Here is a 15,549-nt window from a genome sequence, read left to right on the forward strand (position 1 = left end):
GTAAACTTGAATGACCTTGGGTCTACGTCCCAAATGGCACCCAATTCCCTATATAGTGCACTACTTTTGACCATGGCCCATACAGTGCACTACAGTATATAGGGGATGGAGTGCAATTTGCGACACACCCAGGGTCTTGAGATGTGCCTATCGGAGGGTAGATGGATGCTGGTGTTGGGCAGGACTCTGATGGACAGCCAATAAGGCCCTTCATCTACTTAACCATGGACAGATGAACATCTTGGATACCATTTCTGTGTACAACATCCCGAAGTATCCCTTTAACGGGGCATTGTGATAAGACATCCGAGACGAGCTTGTCGATTGGTTAACCTCTGATTACAGGACAACAACTGTCCTGTAATGTCCCACTAAAGGGATATAACTGTTATTGTGACACGGCTACAGAGCAACCACATCATTAGAGCAACTCCCTCTCGTCCGGCTGCTAAAACAGTAAGGCATCAAGCTATCCTCAGCTAGTCTCACTGCAGACTGAGCGTGTAAGAAGGTATAGACACCGGCTCAGACAACAAGGATGCTCTTGTCCATTCAGAAACATCCACCCCGCTCTTCCTCTGTGGAGGTAAACCCAGCCATCCCCAAGGGCAAGATTAAGTGAGGATGGATCATGGTCCCCCATTCCTTCCTCACAAGGGAGAGGCCATAACCTTCTACCCCCAGATGGAGAGAGGAAATGGGGCTATCAGGAGCTAAACACCCCCACAGAGCACACAAACACCAGGAGGGAGAACACACCCACGCACGCTCCAGGAGAACAGACAGGCAGACTAGCAGCATCTGTAGCGTACAACAGACAGATGCTCAACTCTCTACAGGAGCGGGAGGTTAGAGTCAAGGCAACCCGCCGTCTCCCTGCTTCCATTACACCCCCGAGCACCATACTACCATTACTCTCCTCCACTCTAACTCCCATTAGCCTGCTCTCTACTCTAGCACTAACATCACACAGACACAGGGCGTAAACAAACCCCTCTGAATGAATCTCTCTCTCAGGGAGAGTAAGAGGACACTGGATCTTTACAGATCTGGAGGAGGGACAGCTTGAAGTTAGACAGACACAGCATTGATCTGTGAATCGATACGGAACCCAACCATAGGTGTAACACTGTACTAGAACTCCCTTAACTGGGACTGTAATAAAACTCCATCCTTCCTGAAGACGAGGAAGGGAAGAGATTATTAAACACTGCTTGTCTGTAGAGGAAGTAACAGAACCCCACTACAGTGAAACTGTTAGACAAGGGCTGAGGTTAAAGCAACAGAACCCCTCTATAGAGCTAGACATTAACAGAACCCCTCTATAGAGCTAGACAGTAACAGAACCCCTCTATAGAGCTAGACATTAACAGAACCCCTCTATAGAGCTAGACAGTAACAGAACCCCTCCATAGAGCTAGACAGTAACATAACCCCTCTATAGAGCTAGACGCTAGACAGGAATATTACCCCTCTATAGACCTAGACAGTAACAGAACACCTCCATAGAGCTAGACAGTAACAGAACCCCTCCATAGAGCTAGACAGTAACAGAACCCCTCCATAGAGCTAGACAGTAACAGAACCCCTCTATAGAGCAAGACAGTAATATAACCCCTCCATAGAGCTAGACAGTAACAGTAGCTGGGTTGGGGTTGAGTGTTAAGCAAACCTGATTGGTGACATGACACATCTCTAGGACATCCCACTGTGGCAGGACCCCTTGATCAACCCTGCGCAATTAAAAAACAATTTCCTGCCGCTTGGCCGCTCTGTGAGAATGTCAATTAATGTGTGTGTGTGTGTGTGTATCAGGTCCCATGTTCAGCCAACAAAGTGTCAGAGAGCGGCTCTTAGAAATCAGTCCTAGCAGTCGGTCCTGCTATCGATCTCCTCGCTACTGGGGACACATTCCTTCTCCTCACAGATGATATTTTAAAACATTATAAAAAATAAATATTATATATATATATATATTTCTTATTTTTAAACACAAGCCTGGGGCCAGCAACATCAATCAAACGCCTCAATCTGCTTCCAAAGTATTTATTAAAAAGTCGCACACCAAAAGGGCCCTGAGTAACCTGAACACTGGGACGGCGTTCCTTTCGAACATTTAGTTCCCCCCGCGGTCATATTTTAGAGGTCATTTTTCCAGCTTTTTATTGTTTTTCAGGTTTATTTTTTCATTATTTGGTTTCATTTATTAGATCTTAATTTGCGAGAGAGGTCTGTTGTTTATTTTGGGCAGAGCAGAGCTGAGCCGGTATGAGAAGGCCGCTCCCGCGGCGAAAGAAGGGGAGAGCGAGAGAGAGAATATAATTTAATTTTTGTTTATTATCTATTTCACTTGCTTTGGCAATGTAAACATATGTTTCCCATGCCAATAAACCCCCTTGAATTGAACTGAGAGAGACAGAAAGTGAGAGACAACATGTTCCTAAGTAGGGAGCACTTTCTGTACCATCCGTCTACTCACCCCATATTTATTCTCCAAATATTCCATAACATTTTAGATACACACACCGGATAAAGAGCTGCGCTTAGTTTGTACACACACGCACACACACACACATTACTCAGCCCTTTCTTTCAGTCGGGGGAAAATATTAGCATTAATAAGTCTGTACTGTGTAGCGCTGTTATTTCAGCAGCTGCTTGGTGGTGATATGAGTTTCAGACAGAGTGATGGAGTAGGCTGAGACTGGATAACATCTTAATTGCTCCTGGTGAGACACCATAAGTCCTGGTGGTCAGCTGTGCTGTCCAGGTCCTCAGGGAGGGAGGGATAAATGTGTCAGTCACCTGCCTGTCTGTCGGATCTCTGACACAAATAAAAAGGGATGATGGTCCACAATATAAAACATGATGCATAAAGCTTTATGTTAAAAGTGTTTTTATTCTTTTCACCTCATCAGGGACAGCGTACAGAGACGTTTTGGCGAGCGCGATGGTCCTCTTGATCTCTGACACTGCCAACCCCACCAGCTACCTACCAGCCCCCAACACCAGTAGCACTAAATGACCACAGATTTCCCTGTTTGAACGTGATGGGAAATCCTACAAAGGGCACCATCTACCTAGATCGTTCTACATGTCCACTAATTGTCTGGACATCTAATACAGTGGGGCAAAAAAGTATTTAGTCAGCCACCAATTGTGCAAGTTCTCCCACTTAAAAAGATGAGGCCTGTACTTTTCATCATAGGTACACTTCAACTATGACAGACAAAATGAGAAAAAAAATCCAGAAAATCACATTGTAGGATTTTTAATGAATTTATTTGCAAATTATGGTGGAAAATAAGTATTTGGTCAATAACAAAAGTTTATCTCAATACTTTGTCATTGCCAACAAAGGGTATATAACAGAGGTCAAACGTTTTCTGTAAGTCTTCACAAGGTTTTCACACACTGTTGCTGGTATTTTGGCCTATTCCTCCATGCAGATCTCCTCTAGAGCAGTGATGTTTTGGGGCTGTTGCTGGGGAACACGGACTTTCAACTCCCTCCAACGATTTTCTATGGGGTTGAGATCTGGAGACTGGCTAGGCCACTCCAGGACCTTGAAATGCTTCTTACGAAGCCACTCCTTCGTTGCCCGGGTGATGTGTTTGGGATCATTATCATGCTGAAAGACCCAGCCACGTTTTGTCTTCAATGCCCTTGCTGATGGAAGGAGGTTTTCACTCAAAATCTCATGATACATGGCCCCATTGATTCTTTCCTTTACACGGATCAGTCGTCCTGGTCCCTTTGCAGAAAAACAGCCCCAAAGCATGATGTTTCCACCCCCATGCTTCACAGTAGGTAGAGTGTTCTTTGGATGCAACTCAGCATTCTTTGTCCTCCAAACACGACGAGTTGAGTTTTTACCAAAAAGTTATATTTTGGTTTCGTCTGATCATATGACATTCTCCCAATCTTCTTCTGGATCATCCAAATGCTCTCTAGCAAACTTCAGACGGGCCTGGACATGTACTGGCTTAAGCAGGGGGACACGTCTGGCACTGCAGGATTTGAGTCCCTGGCGGCGTAGTGTGTTACTGATGGTAGGCTTTGTTACTTTGGTCCCAGCTCTCTGCAGGTCATTCACTAGGTCCCCCCGTGTGGTTCTGGGATTTTTGCTCACTGTTATTTTGATCATTTTAATCCCACGGGGTGAGATCTTGCGTGGAGCCCCAGATCGAGGGAGATTATCAGTGGTCTTGTATGTCTTCCATTTCCTAATAATTGCTCCCACAGTTGATTTCTTCAAACCAAGCTGCTTGCATATTCAGTCTAACCAGCCTGGTGCAGGTCTACAATTTTGTTTCTGGTGTCTTTGGACAGCTCTTTGGTCTTGGCCATAGTGGAGTTTGGAGTGTGACTGTTTGAGGTTGTGGAAAGGTGTCTTTTATACTGATAACAAGTTCAAACTGGTGCCATTAATACAGGTAACGAGTGGAGGACAGAGGAGCCTCTTAAAGAAGTTACAGGTCTGTGAGAGACAGAAATCTTGCTTGTTTGTAGGTGACCAAATACTTATTTTCCACCATAATTTGCAAATAAATTCATTAAAAATCATACAATGTGATTTTCTGGATTTTTTTTCTTCTGATTTTGTCTGTCATAGTTGAAGTGTACCTAATGATGAAAATTACAGGCCTCTCATCTTTTTAAGTGGGAGAACGTGCACAATTGGTGGCTGACTAAATACTTTTTTGCCCCACTGTATATACTGAACAAAAATAGAAACACAACGATTTCAAAGGTTTTACTGAGTTAGAGTTCACAGAAGGAAATCAGTCAATTTAAATAAATAAATTAGGCTCTAATCTATAGATTTCACATGACTGGGCAGGGGCGCAGCCTGGGAGGGCATAGGCCCACCCACTGGGAAGGCAGGCACAGCCAATCAGAATTAGTTTTTCCCCACAAAAGGACTTCATTACAGACAGAAATACTCCTCAGCACCCCCCTCCCACTCCTCCTCTACACTAACTGGGATGTAAACAAACGTGCGGGATCTTATGAAACATGGGACCAACACTTTACACGCTGTTGTATACATATGATAGATATTACCAGATTAGTATAAAAAAAATGATACTTCCAAATCCCAATGCATAAATACTTTGTCACCCGTACGTACGCCCCCTCACTTATGCAGCTGTACCTCCTAAATCCATGTCTTCTAACTCTCTGCTAAAATGACAAATACACTGATTATTAACCTCTGTCACCATCTACACAAGGCAGATTAGTAATCTCTTAAAACACACAGATGAACCTCTGCCTCCCACCTTCCTCACTAGCCTGAGACCACTCACAACAATCTGCCCTCGCTCTACAATACTCCTTCCTGTAACATCACTTCCCCCAGACACGGGTTGTCACAAGGTGACGAATCGGTCAGTTCTGCAGCCTTACACTCTGTCACACTCCTCCCTGAGCTACTCACACAGCCCTCTTCTAGTAACATTGGTGTTACTAGACACAAGTTGACACGGGGAGCGGAATCTGTCATCTACACCAGGAATCCTAACATCAGTCACGACGTTGTCCACAGCTCTGTGGCCTGTGACTCTACGAAACTGATTGAGGAAGGAAGGATGAGGAGATGGAGGGAATTGGATAGAGATGGAGGGATGAAAGATGGAGGGATAGAGGGATGTGGCGGAGGAGAGAGCCCTTACATGTTTTATTTGGAAACAGGGTCTGTGCCAGTAATTGCCTAAAATGACTATAATAGTAATTGATGGTCTGGCTTTTCACTTTGTCTATACGAATTTCCACAACGGCTACGTAAACTCTGTCAAAGCCTGGACAGCCGAGACGAACACACTCTTTATCCATCAACTTTCTTTTTCCCTGTGTCTGTCGTTGGTCCGTCCGCCCTCTCTGTTTCATCCACCTCTTTGTCCTTTTGCTCCTCTTTTTTTGGGTTGTGGTTGAGAGAGAGATGAGAGAAGGGACGAGAGAGGGGAGAGGTGGATGCGTCTGCAGACACACACACACACACACACACACACATACACACACACAAGGAGACAGGCTCTAATTAGAGCAAGCCTTGACCCCTAACCTCTGATGTCATCTGCCTGCATGTTAAAAAGACCTGACATGTCTCCCTCTCTGACATCATCATGAGAGACACAGACACATGACGGAAAGACGTATGTCATAGACATCACTGAGGTGTGTGAGTGCTCATTTGTCTGCTGTGAACACCTGTGAGAACATATGAGACCTGTGGGGCCTGGAGAAGAACATCAGGAAAGGGGTGAACCAGGTCACTGTGCTATTGTAACATCTTGGTTGATAGGATTCATTGTAGTGCATAGGGGACAGGGTGCCATTGTAGTGCATAGGGTTCATTGTAGTGCATAGGGGACAGGGTTCATTGTAGTGCATAGGGGACAGTGTTCAGTGTCGAGGTTGTAACAGAGTTCAAGAGAAAAGTTTAAGAAAGTATTCAGACACCTTGACTTTTTCCACATGTTGTTGTGTTACAGCCTGAATTTAAAATAGATCACATTTCCATTTTCTTCTCATTGGGCTACATGTTTTTTTTTTAAGTTTAAAAAACTTTTTTTTATATACAAATGAATAAAAATGTAAAAGAGCTCAAATGTCTTGATAAGTATTCAACCCCTTTGTTATGGCACGCATAAAAAAGTTCAGGAGTGAAAATGTGCTTAACAAGTTGCATAATAAGTTACATAGACTCACTCTATGAGCAATAATAGTGTTAAACATGACAGGGGATACATTTTTTGTTTTAAACAGACATTGAATATCCCTGTAAGCATGGTGAAGTTCTTAATTATATTTTGAATGGTGTACATTTGTGGCATCCTTCATAACTCAGTTTTCCCGAAGAGGGAGGAAACGTCTTTTGGGTGGGACGTTAAACAGCTGTCCTGACTCTCTGTGGTCACTAAAGATCCCATGGCACTTATCGTAGGAGTAGGGGTGTTAACCCCGGTGTCCTGACTAAATTCCCAATCTGGCCCTCATACCATGTACAGAATACAAATATTCCAAAACATGCATCCTGTTTGCAACAAGGAACTAAAGTAATACTGCAAAAAAACATGGCAAAGCAATTACCTTTTAGTCCTGAATACAAAGCATTATGTTTGGGGCAAATCCAATAAAACACATTACAGTACCACTCTCCATATTTTCAAGCATTGTGGTGGCTGCATCATGTTATGGGTATGTTTGTTATCGTTAAGGACTGCAGAGTTTTTCAGGATAAAAAGAAATAGAATGGAGCTAAGCACAGGCAAATCCTAGAGGAAAACCAGGTTGTCTGCTTTCCAACAGACACTGGGAGATTAATTCACATTTCAGTAGGACAACAACCTAAAACACAAGGCCAAATCTACAGTCGTGGCCAAAAGTTTTGAGAATGACACAAATATTAATTTTCACAAAGTCTGCTGCCTCAGTTTGTATGATGGCAATTTGCATATTATGAATAGTGATCAGATGAATTCCACTGAATTGCAAAGTCCCTCTATGCCATGCAAATGAACTAAATCCCCCCCCCAAAAAACATTTCCACTGCATTTCAGCCCTGCCACAAAAGGACCAGCTGACATGTCAGTGATTCTCTCGTTAACACAGGTGTGTTGATGATGGCAAGGCTGGAGATCACTCTTGTCATGCTGATTGAGTTTGAATAACAGACTGGAAGCTTCAAAAGGAGGGTGGTGCTTGGAATCATTGTTCTTCCTCTGTCAACCATGGTTACCTGCAAGGAAACACGTGCCGTCATCATTGCATTGCACAAACGGGCTTCACAGGCAAGGATATTGCTGCCAGTAAGATTGCACCTAAATCAACCATTTATGAGATCATCAAGAACTTCAAGGAGAGCGGTTCAATTGTTGTGAAGAAGGCTTCAGGGCACCCAAGAAAGTCCAGCAAGCGCCAGGACCATCTCCTAAAGTTGATTCAGCTGCGGGATTGGGTCACCACCAGTACAGAGCTTGCTCAGGAATGGCAGCAGGCAGGTGTGAGTGCATCTGCACGCACAGTGAGGCGAACACTTTGAGGATGGCCTGGTGTCAAGAAGGGCAGCAAAGAAGCCACTTCTCTCCAGGAAAAACATCAGGGACAGACTGATATTCTGTAAAAGGTACAGCGATTGGACTGCTGAGGACTGGGGTAAAGTCATTTTCTCTGATGAATCCCCTTTCCAATTGTATGGGGCATCCGGAAAAAAGCTTGTCCTGGAGAAGACAAGGTGAGTGCTACCTTCAGTCCTGTGTCATGTCAACAGTAAAGCATCCTGAGACCATTCATGTGTGCGGTTGCTTCTCAGCCAAGGGAGTGGGCTCACTCACAATTTTGCCTAAGAACACAGCCATGAATAAAGAATGGTACAAACACATCCTCCAAGAGCAACTCCTCCCAACCATCCAGGAACAGTTTGTTGACGAACAATGTCTTTTCCAGCATGATGGAGCACCTTGCCATAAGGCAAAAGTGATAACTAAGTGGCTCGGGGAACAAAACATCAATATTTTGGGTCCATGGCCAGGAAACCCCCCAGACCTTAATCCTATTGAAAACTTGTGGTCAATCCTCAAGAGGTGGGTGGACAAACCAAAACCCACAAATTCTGACAAACTCCAAGCATTGATTAAGTAACAATGGGCTGCCATCAGTCAGGGTGTGGCCCAGAAGTTAATTGACAGCCTGCCAGGGCGGATTGCAGAGGTCTTGAAAAATAAGGGTCAACACTGCAAATATTGACTCTTTGCATCAACTTCATATAATTGTCAATAAAAGCCTTTGACACTTATGAAATGCTTGTAATCATACTTGTTATCATACTTCCATAGTAACATTGACAAAAATATCTAAAGACACTGAAGCAGCAAACTTTGTGAAAATTTATATTTGTGTCATTCTCACAACTTTTGGGCACGACTGTACACTGGAGTTGTTAACCAAGGAGACAGTGGCCGAGTTACAGTTATGACTTAAATCTCTGGCAAAACCTGAAAATGGTTGTCTAGCAATGATCAACAACCAATTTGACAGAGATTGAATCTTTTTGATAAGAATAAATGGGCAAATGTTGCCCAATCCAGGTGTGGAAAGCTTTTAGAGACTTACCCAGAAAGACTGACAGCTGTAATTGCTGCCAAAAGAACATCTACAAAATATTGACTCAAGGGTGTGAATACTTATGTAAATTAGACATGTGTATTTAATTTGACATAAATTAGCAAACATCTCTAAAAACACGTTTTAACTTTGTCATCATGGTGTATCGAGTGTACGGTGAGAGATAGAACAATTCATAATAAATAAAATGTTTAATCCATTTTGGCTATAGGTCAAAAATGGTCAACAGGTCAAAATGTGGAATAAATCAAGGAATAAATCAAGGGGTATGAATACTTTGAAGGAACTGTATGAACTATGCTTCTTTGTAAAAACCTACAGTGGAGATAGAATCCGGCGTATTGGAACAGCCTTAAGGCTGAGTGTGAACAGCCTTAAGGGCACAGAGTTAGTGCAGTGTATAAAGGGGATAAAACAGGTAGGAAGATGTGCATCGTGAATAGGGAACGGGGTTTAGTGTGCACAGCTGAAAGGAAACAGGGTTCATCACATCATTCGGTACCTGAGTAATTTCCAGATCCGGTGGACAGGGCCGGCATGGTTCCTGCCTGGGTGTGGAATATCAGAGTGAGAATGAAAATAGCACTGCCACACTGCAGCAGCAGGCAAGGGAAGGGTAGAGGGTAGGTTCAGTCTCCTTTCCTCTCCTCTGTCACCCCCAGTCCAAGGTGTCTCTCTCCAGGATTTATACCATGGGTGGCTGGCGTTCCCTAAAAGAGAGAGGGCAGGAATTTAGGCACTGCGCTTCAACGCACCCAATGCCGCACGCACAAGTGTGTGTGTGTGTGTGTGTGTGTGTGTTTGGACCTGGAAGAAAGTGGATGTACGCATCAATGAAGGAAGTTATTCAGCAGACGATAGCAAAAATGTGTTGGTTCGTAATCACGGAGGGTCAACTGTGAACACAACACACACACACACACACACACACACACACACACACACACAAGGGGACAGGCACACACACACGCTTTTCCAGACCTTAGTTATCCCCCCTTTCAACGGCCAGCGGAAACATAGGAAACATAATCCGGCTCAAGGGAGAACACTGCAGACCAGACCTGTGAAAAATCAAATGAGCCTGGAAATGCGGCACTTTGTAAATACAACCAGTGAACTGTGAACCCATCCACAGAGAAAATGGAGAGAACGAGGGTAAAATTAAAAACACAAAAACAAAACTCAAAGAAAATCATTTGGCTGTTAATCTACCCCCTCAGACACACACACACACACACACAGCTCTGGCCTATTATTAAACCCAGCGAGGGAAAAACAGCTCATGTACTGCTAAGCTAATTGGAACAAGATTCCTGGATATACCCTCTATCCCTGAAAGATGTTTGAGTCCCCATTTTGGAATTCCCTATCAAGGTGGAGGATTTGAGGAATGTCAGGAGTCAGGACAACAGAGGAAGAATCATACACACCCCTACAGTACACACACATCCTCAATACAGACATATGCCATGCATGCACGCACACACCAACAAACGCTCACACTCAGGCTTTCTCAAGCGCTGTATAAACTGGGTGGTTTGAGTCCTGAATGCTGATTGGCTGGCAGCCGTGGTATATTAGACCGTATACCACAGGTATGACAAAATATGTATTTTTAACTCTTCTAATTACGATGTTAACCAGTTTATAGTAGCAATAGGGCTCCTGAATGGCGCAGTGGTCTAAGGCACTGCACTGCAGTGTTTGAGGCGTCACTACAGACATCCTGGTTCGAATCCAGGCTGTATCACAACCGGCCGTGATTGGGCGTCACATAAGGCAGCGCACAATTGGCCCAGCATTGTCTGGGTTTGGCCGGGGTAGGCCGTCATTGTAAATAAGAATTTGTTCTTAACTAACTTGCCTTGTTAAATAAAGGTCACATTTATTAATTTTTTTATTAAAAAGGCACCTCAGCGGTTTGTGGAAAATGGCCAATATACCACAGCTAAGGGCTATTCTTAGACACGAAGCAAAAAATATTGGCCATATACCACAACCCCTCAGGCCTTATTGCTTAAATATAACATGACATATCATGTGTGATGTCTGTGCAGGTGGGAATGTCTCAGAGCGCTAGCTGTAGTCATTGAGTCAGAGCACTGGGTCTGGGGTTCGCGGAGGCCTCAGAGGACATTACCTATTGACCTCTGTACTCCAGCCAACCCCAAACAGACACAGGCAGGTGCTGCTACTGTAGAACAGCACCAGGCCGGCATTAGGGGCACACACACACACACAGCCTAGGGCTGGGATGGGACTGTGGTGGCATCCCCTAGGAGACCCCCAGCCACTTGCCCCCCAGTCTTTCATCCACCCCTCCTCAACCCTCCACTCATGGCTGGCCTCGACTCACACCTCGCTTATTAAACGCTTTACTGTTCCCTACCACACACACACACTCTCCTGTATGACCCCCCATCCCCTCCATTTCTCCCCCTGGTCCCTTCATTAGGCCCCAGGGGCAACTACCTGCCATGTCCCTCTCCCTATCCTTCCTCCCTTGCTAACCATGCTGCTCAGGTCTAGACTACCACATTCTTCAGCAGCCTAGGCAGTCATCAAACCTCGGCTTAAAATGTAGAGAACGGTGGCCAGCCAATAACATTTAACCTAAGGCTCCTGCCTAACATAGGGCTCAATGACCCACCCTAGACTTGGTTCCCCAAAGTCCAGTCTGCTCCACTCTCTGTCTGAACCCCATATCATACAACACAGGATGGCTTAAAGAACAGCTAGAGTAGACAAATCCCTCAAATGAGCCACAGCCACCTACTGTATCTGGTCCCCTCCTTCATGGTCTCCTTCCCGGCTACATTGTTCCTATGGTGGCGGCTGACTTCTGACAGCTATTGGTCCCATGCGGAGTGAGGGTGTTCTGACCGTGCCGTTTGGCTGCGGCTGCAGGCAGCTAGCTAGCTAACAACGCTAACACGCAGACGAGCTTCCAGGCAGATTAACCACGCTCTGCACTCTCTAAGGCCAAAATACCTCCTTCAGGAGCCCCTTCAGCAGGTCTAACACACACACACTCCATTGGACCACCCCAGCGGAGCCCAGAACACTGGGTCAAAGGGTGTTGGAGCGTGCACTAACTATTCAGCCTCAGGAACGACACAAGCAGAGCTGAGTTCTATGTGGCTTGGGGCTTTAGCTGTGTTTGAAGCTGCTGGGTGTAAATCAGCGGAGACGCTAGCTCATGTTGCGTAACGGTGTCTGACACGCCGGGTTGTGAATGCACCTTGGGGATGACCGCTACCTCCAGGTGAGGAAAAACCTGCTGCGGAAAATATCGCCTCAGCAACATCACCCGGGAAAGACTGCAGGCAGACCCAAAACCTGGTCACTTCACACACACACACACGTTGGGTTCCAGGAGTTTGACATTTTTCGGGCCAGAAGTTTTTGAAATCCGGAGGTAAGACGTGCTGAATTCACAGAACAACAGTAAAGGACGTATGACTTTTCCCTTCCGAGGGGGGAAGTGGAGGACGTGGGACAGTTCAGACCACGCAGCTCCTTTGTTACGCCTGCTAGATTTGGAGCACAGCTGTCTTTCCACACACACACACACACACACACACACACACACACACACACACACACACACACACACACACACACACACACACACACACACACACACACACACACACACACACAGCAAGAGTAAATGTATAGACCAAACCGTCAAGTGCAATCAAAGTTCAGTCCTGTTCCACACCATAAGCCTACATATACCCATTAAAAAAAATGCTAAAGAGACCAGCAGAGACTCGGTATAAGTCCCAAATGGCACCCGGTTCCCTTTCTAGTGCACTACGGCCCACAGGGCTCGGGTCAAAAGTAGCACACTACATAGGGAATAGGGCGCCATTTTGGACAGAGAAGGTGCAGCTCAGCGACAGCAGGCTCCTCAGGCCTGGACCACAGGATCCTACAAGATCTCTCCAACAGCTCTGAACACAGAGGACAAAAGCAGCAGCAACTGAGCTCATGTCAAAAGAATTGACCCGCGCTAAACCAGCCCTGTATTTCACAGTCACAGAGCAGGGTAAGGGACAAGGCTAAGGTATAGTCATACCAGTGTGATTGGAATGACAGACGGAGACAGAGGGGGACTTGTTAGGGAGATTGATCTGCCTGCCTTCTAGTGCTGCAGGATTCAGGAATATCAGACGGCATCCCTAGGAGGAATTACAGACATTTTCCCAAATCAAAGTGGGATCCATCTTTCCGTCCGGGGCCTTGGGAAGGCCAGGAAGCGTACCGCGGCACCGAGAGCACCTGAGACTTTTACGGCGCCCGAAAGGCCAGTAACCACTGAACTTCAAGACAGTCCTAGTCAAGATGCTTTATTCAGCCATGGCTTGGTTCTCCTCTGTACAAATCACACAGAATCAGGTTTGAGTGTAAAGGGGGGAGGCAAAGCAACTTTGCCATGTGGAGAAGAAAAGAGCCTGATCACAATGAAAAGGTATGCCTTCTACTTCTCCCATGTGTAACACACACATAGTGCCCTGAAAGGGTGCTGCTGCCATCTAGTGGCCCAATATCCAACTACAGCCAGAATCCCCTCTACTCTTATTACTACAACACAGCTGGAAAACACTCTGGACACGGCAAGCCGCAGCAGCTTACCAAACAAAGGAGCGCTTGCATCACATGTTAGGAGACACGCTGTATTTGTTTAGTCTTGCTCAGTGTGAAACCTGAAGTCCCATCAGTTATTTGAAGAGAAAACAGCCCGAGGGGGAACGAGCAATATGGAGGATAGAAGAGCAGGATGAAGACGGGTTGTTATTTTTTTCGACCCTTTTCAAAAACAGACCGGGCTTGGCTAGGATGGGAAGAGGACCCAGGGACCCAGCTGGAAGTCGAAGAGAAGGAGACAGAAGGGTTGAGGAAAAACAGGTTATGAAAACACACGCTCTTACTCTGACATTAAAAACTATACTGTCCTCCAAAACTCTGACACCAAAACACACTCTTTACTATCCTCTGAGGTTCAGATATGATAGCCTAGGTTACTCAAAATGTCCAGTACTGAGAGAAAAAACATTCTCTGGAACACAACACTTGGCTGCACCAAACATGAAGACAACGTGAGAGAAAAGAAAGTGTAGTGGTCTCAAGTGGGACACGGAGAGAGTCGGGAAAAGGACACGCGTTTCGCAGGTAGCCGACTTCTGCAGGCAGGCATGCTCCGTCTATACATTCCCTGGGTTGGCAGTACACTCTTTGGCTGTCACCATAGAAGAACCCTTTTTGGTTCCAGGTAAAACCCTTTTTGATTCCTGTGGATAAGATTCTACACGGAACCCAAAATGGTTCTACTTGAAACCAAAAGGGCTCTACCTGGAACCAACAAGGGTGGACACCCGAAGAACTGTTTTAGGTTTATGGCACCTTTTTTTCTAAGAGTTTAGAGCCAGACCGATAGATTGGTTCACCAGTATGATCGTCCGATATTGGCCTTTTACAGCTATATGGTAAATAACTCCACGATAACCAACATTGAATAAATAGGATGAGAAAAGGGAATCTCATGCTGATCTGAAGACTTCTGGCCATTCTCATGATGTGTCATTATTATCACAATGTATGAAATCAACATTTAAAGCATAATTATTGGACAATTGCTCTTTTGGATGGCAATTTATGGAAATTCAGAGTGTAAAAATTACACTTTAGTTTCCTGCTGTAAAATAGTATGTCGGCAGATATCAGTATCGCTATGTTTTGTCCCCCCCCCCAAAAAAAAAGTCAGACTCCCAAAAACCATATCGGTCGGGATCGGTAGCGGATAGGAGTCTGACAGCCCAGCGTGCTGTTGGGAGATTGAGTTCTCTCTGTGGAGGCCAGACACTGGCCTGAAAGAGTATAGGCCTACCGCATCCCATCCACACACACACACACACACACACCTTCCCCTTACACATGTTCTCACGTCTCTCTCTCATCCCTCTGCAGCAGACATATAGTGAGCAATATGTTTGGAACAACAAATCACAATAAAATCACAGTATCGAATTGCAATACAAGTATCATGATAATTCCGTATCATGAGGTCCCCCGCAATTCTCAGCCCTAATTAACAGGTCCTTTTTTGGAAGTCCTATTTTTATAGAGCAAATCCATCTGACCCTAGTGAAGCACTATGTAAACCCCGCTGTGCCAATCTGGTGTCACGATGTGCCAAGTTTAAATTCAGGTTCATCAACCAAGTTCATCCAGGTCTTACCAGAACCATCTAATACTCAATTAAATTAAATTGACTCAACTGACTTACCTTTATAAAGCCACACGTCTTGCACTGGCCTACAACAGCATTGTGGAATTATCAATATTATCAGATTGGAAATGCTTATATGCTCCACCTAACTGACTGAACATATTGTGGCTGTAAACCCTGGCTCC

At 45.1% G+C, this 15,549-nt stretch overlaps 1 protein-coding gene across 4 annotated transcripts in view; it reads right to left on the minus strand.

Moving 5' to 3' along the window:
- The window catches only part of LOC112216522 (MAGUK p55 subfamily member 7-like), a 291,219-nt gene that overhangs the window by 201,563 nt on the left and 74,107 nt on the right, over positions 1-15,549 (minus strand). For 3 of the 4 annotated variants that reach the window (XM_042299107.1, XM_042299104.1, XM_042299105.1), the window contains one exon: positions 9,632-9,839. In XM_042299107.1, the coding sequence (XP_042155041.1) occupies positions 9,632-9,668 (37 nt within the window). In that variant the 5' untranslated portion in view covers positions 9,669-9,839. The remainder of the gene's footprint in view (positions 1-9,631; positions 9,840-15,549) is intronic. The other variant, XM_042299106.1, reaches the window with a different exon arrangement.

This window comes from Oncorhynchus tshawytscha, linkage group LG16, assembly GCF_018296145.1.
Source record: "Oncorhynchus tshawytscha isolate Ot180627B linkage group LG16, Otsh_v2.0, whole genome shotgun sequence".
Lineage (NCBI taxonomy): Eukaryota > Metazoa > Chordata > Actinopteri > Salmoniformes > Salmonidae > Oncorhynchus > Oncorhynchus tshawytscha.